Here is a 13438-nt window from a genome sequence, read left to right as displayed (position 1 = left end):
GCTTTTTTGCAGCTGGCTTCGGCATTGCTAGTGCGGCCACTTCTGGGTGCCGATAATGTCTAGACCATATTGAGGAATTTTGATTTAACATCACAATTTCAGTCTCCTCAGCATTCAGTTTTAAATGATTGTGTCTCATCCATCTACTGGTAGAGCACATCATATGTAGGAAAGTGGGATCTACTTCTTATGGTTACCCCCACTTTTTGTCTTGATGTAACACTGTTTCTGACTAGTCTGACTGAGATCCTGCTAATCAGGACCCCAGTCTATCTGCTTTCTCCCTAAAATGTAACAACATGTACTCAAGTACCCTCCAGATTGGATACTGGGGTACCCTTATAAGTCCCTAGTATATGGTACACATGTACCCAGGGCATAGGTACCCCAGAGGCCTCCCCTGGGCTGAAGCATGTATTATGCTACTCATGAGAGGCCATGCAAAATGGAACTACAGGCCTGCCATTGCATCCTGTGTAAGATGGTGCATGCACCACTTCCTTTAGATATAGGTTTACTAGATATATAGGTCACTACACTTAAAAGCTATAAGTCAGCCCTATAGCAGGCCTTGACAATCCTGAAGGCAGGGTGTCAAGTCAAGTCAAAGGCATTTGTAACGCGCACATATCACATCCAAAGAGTCTCATGGCGCTTGCAGACGGCCCTGACAGGATGAGGACAGCTAGTTTCCAAACAACCAGGTCTTCAGCCTCTTGCGAAAGCAGGTGTGTTCTGAGGTCGGGCGCAGGTTCAGGGGCATCTTATTCCAGAGGGAAGGGGCAAGAAAGGAAAAAGCACGACCCCCATTTCTGGCAGTTTGTATTCTCAGCGAGGCAAGCAGTGATTCAGTGCTAGATCTCAGTTGCCTTCTGGGAACATACCAAGTAAATTTTTGGGACCAATATTTAGGGCTGTTCCCATACATATGTTTGTGAACGAGACAATGTTTTAAACATAATTCGCTTCTTCACAGGTAGCCAATGAAGGCTTTTGAGGCATGGGGCGGACGGCGATCTTCGGGGGAAGGTCTAAGACCAACCGCGCTGCAGTATTCTGAAGAACCTGTGGCAGGGCTGGGATCAAAACTTAATTCGGAGGTTTGGGCAGACTTCATTGATCAATTTGATATCTGTCTATTTCAAGAAGTCTGGGCAGTTGACCCAATGTTTAGAGTTGGTTATCTGAACTTTTATGTCCCGGCTGTAAAAAAATCAAAAGGGCGACCTATGGGAGGGCTGGTTATTTGGGTCAAGCAGTCCCTAAAATGTAAAACCCAGCTGCTCCCAATTGAATGTGATGATATTCTTGGTGTCAGATTTACCTTTCATGCAAATGTGGAAATTGACATCTTTAATGTTTACGCCAGGGGGCTCCAGGGTGGTAAGAAATCGAAAGTTGTAGAAACTAGATATATTACTACAGGCTTCTCCTAATTACACAAAGACACTGATTGCTGGGGACTTTAACACCACTTTTGAACCCCTTGGTTTAGATGACCTCCATTTGACAGAAGAGGAGGATGCTAGGTGGGGAGTTCCCCAACTTAATACCAAACCTATAAAAAGGTGGACCGAGGCTACTATTCAGCTTAAGGGTCTCTGTTTGGAGAACGAGCTGAGGGCCGCCAACGGGCGTACACTTTCTGATAAAATGGGGAAGGAAACTTTTGACAATGGTACAAAGGCAAGCAACATTGATTATCTACTAGTCTCTCTCAATCTGTGGTCAATTCTCCTTGATATGGAGGTTGTGGCACGTATTGAAAGCGACCATAACCCCCTGTGCGCAAAGTTAAATTTGGGCATTCATACGGGGGATGACGCTCACCAAGGGCATTCCCACCAGGACCTTGTTATGGCAAATGATGGACACCTTAATGGTGCCAAGTGGCTGGGCATCAAGAAATAATTAGTTTTATTGATGTAGGCCTGGAAGGGGCCTTAGAGGTAATGGAGGACGTCATCCCCCCTATTCTTTGTTAGAGGCTCACAACAGGTTCTTTACTAAACTGAAATCATATTTCTGTAAACCCTGCTCAGGGAATAAAAGAGCTATAATTAAAAAACCAGAGAGCTGGTACAATAGCTCTTGTCGCCAAGCTAGGAGGGATCTGGGTATAGCCCTAAAGTCTAAAGATATGGGAGTAGTAAGACTGGCTAGGGCGAACTACAGGCGCGAGCAAACTGTTGCTAAAAAGGACTGGGAAGAGGGCCTGTGGCAGGATTTGAAAATGGCATGTTCTGCAAAGAATTCCAAACTTTTTTGGGAAATCTTTAAGTGGGACAGGGGAGGTTATGGAAAGAGTCCCCACAATAATGTTGACCGTAACTCTTGGGTCGACTATTTTAAGCCCCAATATGCTGCCCGTGCCAATGGTAAAAGTATAGGCGATCACCCACATTTTGTGTACAAGGAACCTCCCTTTTCTTTGAATGAGGTGGACAGGGCGTTGGACCTAGTCACTGAGGGGCGTGCTACCGGCATGGATTGCGTCCCCGCAGAATTATTTCTGAACAATAGAAGGCGCTGGCGACTTTATATTCTTTATCTGGCAAACGCCATAGCTCAAGGGATGGAAGTGCCCTTCTCATGGAAAGGGGCAGAAATCGTGCCGGTGTACAAAAAGAGGGACAAGTCACTTGCAGCCAATTATAGACCAATAAGTCTAATTGACTGCTTACAAAAAATCATGGGTCGGTTGGTTTTGGGCAGAATTCAGTCCTGGATGGATAATGACAATATTTTAAGTCACCTCCAGGCTGGGTTCCGCCCAAAAACAAGTACCATTGACCAGGTCTTTAGTTTCATCATGTTATATTGGCGCACCGTGGTCTTGGAAAAGGGCACTTTGCATGCCGTTTTTGTCGATATAAAAGCGGCATTTGACCTGGTCCCTCGTAACATATTATGGAAAGTTCTAGCAGATCTGGGGATGGCACCTGAATTGTTGAGTCTGATTATCCGCCTGCATGATGATACCTTCGCGCGGGTGAGGTGGGGATCCCAGTGGGAGGTCACCGAGCCCTTTCCGGTGGAGCAAGTCAGGGTTGTGTCATGGCGCCCACCTTGTTCTCGCTCTTCGTGAATGGGGTTGCGGATTTCCTCTCCCTGGTCCCGACCGATGCCCCTGTGATGTCTGGTGAGCGGGTCCCGATCCTCATGTTCGCGGACGATACTCTCATCATTTCAAAGACTCCGAGTGGACTCCAGCAAGCACTGAAAAGGTTTGAAGATTTCTGTCTGGACAGGGGACTAGAAATAAATACTACAAAAACTAAGTATATGGTTTTGACTGGTCGTAAAACGTGTGGGTCAAATAGACCTTTCAGAGGGCTGATCCATATGAATGGTTCCCTGTTGGAGCGTGTAGATGCTTTTACTTACCTGGGGGTCACCCTTCAGAAAGACCTGGGGTGGTCCAGCCAACTAGATATCGCAGTTCTAAAACTCCGCCAGCAGGCAGGTATCCTTCTAAAAAAATTCTCCACCTCAACAACTAAGCCCATTAGTCCCTTACTGGAAGTATATGGGATGAAGGTCCTAGGTTCGGCCTTATATGGAGCCGAACTATGGGGTTTTGAAGATCTTAGGAAATTAACGCTAGCTGAAAATGAATTTCTTCGAAAAGCTACTAGCATCCCCAAAGGTACCCCCTTAGTGCCGCTAATGTGGGACCTTGGAAAAAAGGCGGTCCATGACTTAGCCTTCCTGCGTCCGGTTCTTTACTGGCGCCGGCTGTGGACGACAGAAGAACTACAGCATTATGCTCAAGATCTGAAGGAGGTAATGGCTAAGGACACGTCCCAAAAAATTCATTGGCTTAAGAACATCAAGTCGATACTTTCCAGGTTAGGGATGACTGACTTATGGGAGGACCCAGAAAATGCTCATTTTCCATCCAAAAAATCATTAAAAGAAAAATATTGGGAAATGGTGATCTCTGAAGCAAGGTCAGAAGGTCTTTCCACGCACTTAACTAGTCGCTTCATGGACATTAAAGCCCTACCGAAACTAGAACAATACTGGGACATTATTGCTAAACAACAGGATCGTAAGCTCTATTTCCAGCTTAGAGTAGGATCACTCCCAGTAAGATCCTTTACGGTTAAATGGGCAGATAAAAGTGGAATTGATAGATGTCCCAATTGTGAGGAGGAACAAGAGACAATTAGCCATTTTTTATTCTTTTGTCCCCTGTATAAAGCCCCCAGATCATTGTGGATCAAGCCTTTATGTAAATTACTAGGGCTTCAAAGACACGCTGAGGCTCTAAGAATTTTAACTACAGACCCGATGCCTACAATTGCTGTTGCCGTGGCTAAATTTTTTAAATGGGCCTGGGTAATCCGCACAAAATTCATAACGGTAAAAATGTAAAGACCAAATTGTATTTGTCCTTGCACTTACGGGCCACCACTTGCGAACTTTGCACAATATTCCCCTGTACTAATGTATGCTTATGAAATAGTTTTTATATATTTCTTTTAAACTGTAATTCGACATAGTCTATTCTAGTTTAATACCTTTTTAAAATAATTTATTGTATGGATTTTAATGTCTTTTTTATCTCCGTTTGTGTAATATATGTATGTATACTTTTATGACTTAATTGTCGAATAAAGTTTGTGAATGAGAACCTGTAATCTCTTCAGGTGGTGCTCATTTATCGCTAGTAGGAGCGAATTCCCATAGTCTAACCTATTTAAAATTAGACCCTGCACTAAGGGTTTCCGCGCCTCTGCTGGAATCCTCTTGAAGACTTTGCGCAGGCTGCGCATAAGTCCAAAACAGGTTCCAACAATGTGGTTGGTTTGGGTCTTCATGGATAGCTTATTATCCATGTGGAATCCCAGGTTCCGCACTGATTTCTTGGGGGTCGGACAGTCGCCAAGCTGTGCTGGCCACCAGTCCTGCACCCAATGATCAGCAGCCTTGCCAAACAGCATGATCTCTGTTTTATTGCCGTTAAGCTGCAGATGGTTGATACCCATCCAGTTCTGAACCTCGACCATGCAGTTTTTAAATCGGAGCTTTGTCTCATCGAGGTCAGGGCCTAGGGTGACCAGAATCTGGGTATCGTCGGCGTAGGATGGGACCTCAAAGCCGAACGCCCTAATCACTTTGGCCAAGGGTGTGATATAGACATTAAAGAGCGAAGGGCTCAGGATGGAGCCCTGGGAAACACCGATATTAACAATCCGAGTGACTGCTGTGTTCCGGCCGACTTGGACGGTAGTTGTGCGGTTGGATAGATAGCTGGAAAACCATTCCAGAACCTTCCCTCTGACACCAATCTGGGTGCTGGGTTTTACGTGAGATGGTGCCCATGCAAGAGCAGAGCACCCCTGCAGCCTTTGGAGACCATTCTCCCGGGTTATGGTGACGCAGCCAGACATATAGGTAGAGGTGCATTATATGTTCGGGTAAAATGCTATCTCGAAAATGTCTGCAAAATATCATGTTGTGTTTGGTATCAAACACCTTGGAATCATATCTCCACACCGGTAACTGATGTGTTAGGTATGATTCCACCCTTCTGAAGCAAGCTTCGTGGGTCCCTGGTCTTCCTAATACCAGCCTCTCGACCCGGACAGCACAAAATGGAGGCTGCCGACCAGAGTCACATTTCTGCCCTCCTGCTGTTGAGCCAAGCTAAGGCAGAGGAAGGTAGCACAATAGGCATCCTGTCACAGAGAGGTGTGACCACCTCCCAGACAGGATTTAGTGTATTAGAGCTTGGTGGGTGCACTTCCAAAGTGCCTGAAAGTCTGCACGAGGGGCACATTTGGTGTTTCCATGTGCATATTGCAGTTCAAACCAGTTCTGGGAGCGATTAGTTCCTGCTCTGGCACGAATCTGGACAAAAGGACATGGGTGTCACCACCCCCCTGAACGGATCCTCCCCTGGGAGAGACCCTGAATCTGTCCAACCCTCTCCCGTGGGTACAAAAGGGCTTGCCTGGCTGTAGGACCCTAGATTCGACGTGGACAAGATTCTGAAGAAATAATCACTGACCTTCGACCGTCAGGACACTCTGAACTTCGACTGGGCCCGACTAAGTCTCCCTCTCTGTCCAAAGCATCGTATGTGCCAGTGCACCATACAGGCTCCATGAAGGACCTGTGGAGCATCAAGGACAACTGAAGTATCTCCCTTGGGGTGAAGAAGTCACACCCCCTGCATACGCAGGCACCGTAACGCAACTGACCGGTCTGCTGATCCTGAGCTCCTGCAGACTCCGAAGGCTCCAGCAACACAGGAGGTAGGTTCCTACGTTCCTTGAGGTCGAGCTGCCCTCTCACCAAGTTTGAGGCCAGTATCCCTTGTGGGGACTGCTTCACTTGAACCCCTGAGCACCGTGTACATTTGCAAGTGCATATGCTTGTTGGTGTTCCCCAACTTTATATATATTGGGCTGTCAATAGCCCCAACCTCTGCGCACATTTCGTACAAAGGACTTCGGTCTCCTCGCACTCTGTGCCCTGCAAGCTGTTGTTTTACCTCAGGGTACGGACAAATAAAATGATCTGCTTAGGCCAATGACATCCTGATAAATGTGTATAACCCAACTATATCCAGGTCTCCTTTTTTGGTAGAGACTGTGGCATATTCTAAGGTATCTGGTTAAAAACTGAGGTTTACTCAAATAGAAGCACTACCATTAAACTCCATATTTTTTCAATATCAGTTTTACAATTCTGATTTTGTATGCTGCCCTTTGAAAATTGCATATCTTAGTATTTAGTTCTCTTCTAATATCAAGTAACTACCTTTTCAGCTTTTAAAGCTATACTACAAAATGTATTTACTATTTGGTCTCCCTTGTTTCCATCATAGTGGGGAAGACTTGATGGTATTAAAAAGGATTGTTCCCCTTTATTTTATAAATTACTTGTATGATTCCTTTTAAAATTCTTAATTGTTATTTTTAAAAAAACTCAATACCACTTGTTTAAAGTTTTTATTGACTAATAAAACCCCCTGAATTGAATTAGACAAAATAAAGACCAACAATTAAAGGAGGAGTTCAGTTTCCAATTTTAAAATTGTATCAATCCTCATTTGTCATTAAACAGTCATGCGCTTAAACGCATGATTAAGATGATAATTCTACGCCTAGTTATATTACTTTCAAACACTTTTTTTAAGGATTTTGTTTTTGAAGGTACTATCCATACGACTAGTTGTAATTTATTTCAAAATACCCTATTTTAACATTTCTCATTTTATTATAAACAAAGTTCAGTTTGGCCATTTCTCTCCTCACAAGAATTTTAAAATCCCTCAGTTAGAATAATAAATGTATTCAAATGTGTACCAGGTCTTTTTATTTTAAGCATTATTGATGATTGAGATGAAAGTCCATAGGGACCTCCCTCTCAATTTTGTGAGGACAGTGCTCTTAGTAACTTAACCCTTGTTTAGGAGAAATATAATTTACTCAATTCATTTTTGGCCAAATACAATTTAATCTAGGAGTCCATTAAACGTTATGTTTCCAAGTTCTCTATAAACCCGGAGTTAAGATTTCCCTTACCAAGTGTTTCCCTCAATGGTACAGAAAATGGATCCCTTGCTAACACAGCTCATGTTTATTATAAGTTCACATTGCACTTCTATTACAGTTGAAAGCTCCTATGAACTCTAATGGTAAGAAGATTTCCATCCTCTATATCTATATATGATTTTTAGGACATATTGTGGTTAAAGTTATTTAAAATATCTGAAGCAGCATGGATCACTCAATCCATTTTTTAGATTTATAACAAAGCCAAAATTACTGCAGTTTTTGTTAACAAGTTTGATCATTCTTCCTCTTCTATAGGTTGGTCTTGAAACAATTAAACCAGTTTCATTACTTAAAAATGACTTGATAATAACTAGGTTAAATCGGTCGGGATCTTGGTCACGTATGAAAAAGTTCAATTTTACTTTACCTTTCTAATGTTTTTTTATCATTATCTCATTGCTTTAATACCACTAGTATCATGCCTAACTTATTAGAACTTATTTTCATTGGCTTCGAATATTACCATGTAGGAAAGATGTCATTCGGTTATCTGTTTTCATTTGGTGTAAGCTAGTGTGTAATAGTCACAGAATTGCTACTGCTTCTTCTCATGCTATTCAGAAAAAAACAATTCGGATCTTTTCTGGGTACCTTTTTCGAATTTTCTTTCCTGGCACTCAACCGCTATTTTTGCTATATCCCCTCACTGATTGAATTATTTTCTTTTCTCCAATTCTTTTTTCATTATCATTCTTTTTATCATTTTAATTCGAAAAATATATCGTCATTTCTTGTGAATATTTTATATTCTAGCAATGTATAATGATACTGTAGGAAAGTAGGATCTGCTTTCATGGTCAGCCCCACTTTTTTGCTAGAATCATTATGTTTTTTGACTAGTCTGACTAGGATCCTGCTAATCAGAAACCCAGAATCTGTGCTTCTTCCCTAAATTGGACATGGCGAGTACTTGGGTACACACCAGATTGGCTACTGATGTACCCTTTTAAGTCCCTAGCATATGGTACTAAGGTACCCAGGGAATAGGTACACCAGGGGTTCCCCATAGGCTGAAGCATGTATTATGCCACCCATGGGAGACCACTCAAATTGTGACTACAGGCCTGCCATTTCAGCCTGTGTAAGCTGGTGTTAGCACTAATTATGACAGATATAAGTTTCTTTATATAGGAGGTCACTACACTTAAAACTAACAAGTCACCCCTAAGGCAGGCCATTCAATCCTGAAGGCAGGGTGCATAGTCAAAAGTGTGAGGGTGCTCCTGCATGAGCAGGACACTCCTACCATCCACGTTAGTCCATTCTCCCGGGTTGTAACTGCATCAGCCATTACGATATATAAAGTGGCCATACGTCATTACACGATGGCTAACTCTAAACTGGCTGTAATGAATCTGGTCATGTTTGGTATCGAACAAGTTGGGATAATACCTCCAACAAAGTAAACTGTGTTGGATGTATGATTCCATGCAACTGTAGAGTTCCTCCGGGAGGTCCCCAGTGCTCCCGGTACCAGTCTTCTAGACCTGGGCAGCAAACTATGGCTGCTGCCGTCCAGAGACACTATTCTGCCCTCCTGCTGCAGAGCCAAGTTCGAGCAGGACAATAGGTTTCCAGTTACAGAGAGGTGTTCCAGACAGGACTTAGTGTATTAAGCCAGGGTGGGGGTGCTTGACAGCGCCACTAGACTGCTTTGAAGGGCACATCTGGTGCTCTCCTTGCATATTTCAGTTGGAACCAGTTCAGGGAACCATTGGCTCCCGCTCTGGCATAAAACTGGACAAAAGACATGGGAGTATCCTCCCCACTGTCCAGCCCTTCCTAGGGTACTTAAGAACTTACCTGTGGATGGTTCCTTAAATTCGTTGTGGGACAAGGTTCAGATCCGAAATTGCATCATCTTCAACCGTCTGGGCACTTCGATGGACTTAGCTTAGGGAACCGAGACGGCAACGGGGAAACTCCTGCTCCTCCTGGTCTCGTCATCCTGCCAGTCTTCTGCCTCGAATGTGCCTGGGTTCCATAAAAGTTATTCTACAGGCGTGTGGACATCCAAGACTCCTGAAGGAATCTCCCTTGAAGTGAAGGAGTCATTTCCCTGCATCTGCAGGCACGGCAACAAAGCTGACCGGTCTGCTGTTCCTGAGCGCCTACAAACTCCAAAAGGTTCAGAAACACAGGTGGTGGTTCTGCAACTCCCTTGAGGCCTTAACTGTCTTCACAGCAAGTTTGAAGCCAGTATTCCTCGTCTGAACCACTGGAGCTGTACCCCTATGCACTGTGTTTACTTGCCGTTGCCAAGGTTTGTTGAATCTCTCCACCAGAGATCTTCTGGCTCCAAGAAGCTCTAGCCTCATGCATCTCCTGCAGCCAAGATCGTCGCCTGCACTGCGTCCTCTGCGCCGTTAGCCTTCCTCCTTTGGTGAGCTGCTCGAGGTCCTCTTGCAACTCCTGTGCCTTCGCCCTGTGGGTCCTCTTGAGGGTCTTCTTTGGCTACATTGGGCTCCCCAGCTTGCTCAATCGTGCTCTGACTTACCGGCTCGTGGTGAGTGACTTGGACGTTGCTGGTCCCGACACTGCACCTTTTTCGACTACTACGTAGGTTGACTTTGTCACGGCTTGTTGGGGCCCTGCTGGACTCGGACCCCCTGGCTCTCGACATCCGTGGTGGGTTAGCTCGTGAATGGCTCCTGGTCTTTCACAGCGTTGCCTGGTCTGCACAGGTGCAACTTCAACGGCACCATCAACTTACCTGCAGCTCCTACATCGGTGGAAATTCGTCTTCCGTGCCTCCTAGTCACTCCTGAGTAGCATAGACTGTGTCCCCTCTGCTTGCAGGGACCTCTCATCTTGAATCCACCTTTGGGCTACACCTCACTCTTTCACCTTCTTCGCCAACTGCATCTTCACTGAAGTCCTCCATTGTGGGATACGGCGGTTTTCGGCATCACTTCGCACCTATGCACCCGGCCTCCCTGGTGTAGGTATCCTGGTTCCCAGGGTATCCATGGGTGGGGTAACTCTCCAACCTTCCATCTTCCACTGGGTTACTTCAGGTCCGCTGGGAAGGGTCCTTCTTAAAAACTGCAACAGCGACTTACCCATTGACTTGTATTAAGTCCATGTTCCCACTCTGCGTACGGCCTCCGTGGGGTTCTTGGGTACATACCTGGGGTGGTTCCTTGGGTCCCCGGCACTTCCACGTCTTCTGGGTTCAGTCTCGACTTAGGTTGTGGTTCACATTCCACTATTTTAGTATATGGTTTGGTCTCCCCCTGGAGACCACAGTTTATTTGTGCTCTATTATCAGAGAATTTGTATGTATTGTGGTTATCTCCGGGTAGGCGATATTGCAATCGGTTAGGGAGTGTTTGTAATAAATGACTATTTTATAACTACACTGTGTGGTTTTTGTTTTTACTTAACCTACACCATGAGATTAAGTACTGGTACAACAAGCTGCTTTACACACCTTCTGGACCAAGCCTGGTGGCTGCTTTCCACAGCTACCACTTAGACAGCTTTCTAAGGCTGTCTAATACCACTAAAACCACCATAAGGGTTGTATGGATTGGTGCAGGGTGCTACACGTACATAAGTGAGCACCTTATACCTTGCCAGCCTCCTACGGATTTGTGTTGTAATCATGTTTTCTAATGATATTTTGCTTATTCAGTCAATAAAAATTACAAACTGAAAAACGAGTAAGTTGGTGAGGCAAACAGGTTGATTGGGCAAGAGTTAGATGAGAAGGCAAAGAGTTAGAAGTGAGGGCAAGAGTTAGATGGCAGGAGTTGGCCAATGAGATAGTCGTTTCATTTTAGTTGAGCAGCAGCAAATGACTGCAGGCTGTATTCTAGTATATGAAATGATTTTTTTGATTCATGCAGTTATTTATCATGTATTTTTTACTTTGAATTAGCTGAAATTGTTGGCTCCTTAAAAAAATTGTATTAAATGTATAAGCTTTCACTTGGGCACCTTTAGATCTATTATGCTAGAATTCTGGTTTAAACACTTAATTAGCAACAAAGGAAGTTAAAATGTAAAAGCTCTATTAAAAATACCTTAGAGTTGGTGTTGATGGCTTGCATGACGGCATTCAGTTGCTTCTGCAGTTCCTTCATCTTTTCTTGATATAAACTTTCCGTACTCATCGTTATAATCTTCTCGGTATTGATCTGAGGCCCCTCTGAAATCACCTTGAATCTAAAAATATATATCAACATATTATACATTTACTTGCCTTTATAGAACTCTCATTTTCATGTTAAACAAAGCTACTCAAAAACAAAAGTGCACATTGTTTGTATGGACAACATATATTCAAACCAAGCCTGTGATCTCAGCCGTGAGTTCAGGCACCAAACTTTGTAGTTGTGTAGAGATGTCCCACAGGTATAGCATCCTTAAGGAATGCCATTAAATTACCCTGGTGGAGGGATGTGTGCAACACAGATGTTTACTTGTATCTGACAAGATAATGTGTACACGTTTATTAATTTACCTTTTTATTATCTGAGGTGGCATATATGTGCACACCGTGTCCTAAGTGGTGAAAGCGCACACAACTTAACACTTAGCTTGCAGGTACATACCTCAGGTAACAAAGTAAGTAACTACACAAGCTAGAAGAGCAAAATAAAGTTGTATTTTCAGGTACACAGCCTCCCAGAGGGTTATCACCAAAAGCTGTTCTCACCCTTTCAAAACATTGCTAAATACAACACTCAAGATTGCGCCCTAGTATTTCATCACAGTTTTCTAACCCTAGTCCTGGACAAGTCACAACTCACCTCCCATTTCTAATAAAAAAATTCAACACAAAAGTCAATGGAAAACAGAAAGAAAAGAAATTGACACAAATGTACATTCTACAACCCCCAACAATATTCGCTTCCTCACTCCACTGATCATTTCAGTGCCCAACCCTAGCATGCTTTCATTGCAGCACCCTCACAATCTCCAAAACTCCCTTATCTCGCTTTTCAATTTCTGCTGATCTGTAATCTCTTGGGTCAAGTTCCTTATTTATCCATATACAGTGGACTTTATAGGCACATTGGACATATCCAGTACTCACTGGGTACACTTGTCTGCAGCAGCGAATACCAACAGTAGACACTGCCCAAAAACATAGCCATCCATGTGCCATCTCACACCTACTATTCCTGTGATTCATACTCCAGAATGCCAGCAGGACTCCGCTCACCTCACGGGGTAAATGCCTCTTTGCCCAAAAAAGATTTTATGTTTTTCTTTTCTAATTACCCGTAGCAAACTGTACTTACAAACATTTCCCTTACACCTTCAAAAACACTCAGGATTACCATCTCACTCTTAGGCACAGAAAAAGTACTTTTACCTTCCAAGAATTCCAGTTATTGCAGGACTCTTCCTAAAAGCCCTTTCAAGCTCAAATGTTAGAGCCCTCTGACATCTAGAATATATCCTTAGCTTTTTCAAATTTACTGTTGCGAAAGCTAAAGGCTTCAAAATCACATGGGGCAATGACCCCTTTCTGTGTAGATTGCTCTTTCCTAGCAAGTTGTCTTTCTTTGGAACTAGAATTTTCACATTGGCAACCCTTTCTTTAAACTGAAGAGCCTTCTCATAACAGCCAATTAACATGATGTAATCAACGCGTATGTCTCAACCCTAAACCTCGTGGAAGGCAGCCTACCAGAAGACCATACATGGGTAATTCCACAGCCACATCCATTAATCTGCAACAAGAAGTGCAATCAGGACATATAATTAGGAAGCAAGAGCTAAATAATAAAAGAGCATAACATAACGGGTATCTACAGAAATTCATGGGTTAACCTTGTAATACCCTGAATGCAGGACGTTAGTTCCCAGTCTCAATCTTTGCAACCACGACCACTACACAATTCCCCCCC

General features: G+C 43.7%; 1 protein-coding gene across 5 annotated transcripts in view; it reads right to left on the bottom strand.

Annotated features, from left to right (window-relative positions):
- LDAF1 (lipid droplet assembly factor 1) overlaps nt 1-13438 on the bottom strand; it is a 257114-nt gene that overhangs the window by 218925 nt on the left and 24751 nt on the right. For all 5 annotated transcript variants that reach the window (XR_015300666.1, XR_015300667.1, XM_086940814.1 and 2 more), the window contains one exon: nt 11603-11744. Coding sequence is in view for 3 of the 5 variants with exons in the window: in XM_086940814.1 (XP_086796940.1) it covers nt 11603-11692 (90 nt within the window). In the remaining 2 variants the exon portion in view is untranslated. The remainder of the gene's footprint in view (nt 1-11602; nt 11745-13438) is intronic.

This window comes from Lissotriton vulgaris, chromosome 10, assembly GCF_964263255.1.
Source record: "Lissotriton vulgaris chromosome 10, aLisVul1.2, whole genome shotgun sequence".
In the NCBI taxonomy this organism is placed as follows: Eukaryota; Metazoa; Chordata; class Amphibia; order Caudata; family Salamandridae; genus Lissotriton; species Lissotriton vulgaris.
This window is presented reverse-complemented; position numbering and strand designations above follow the sequence as displayed.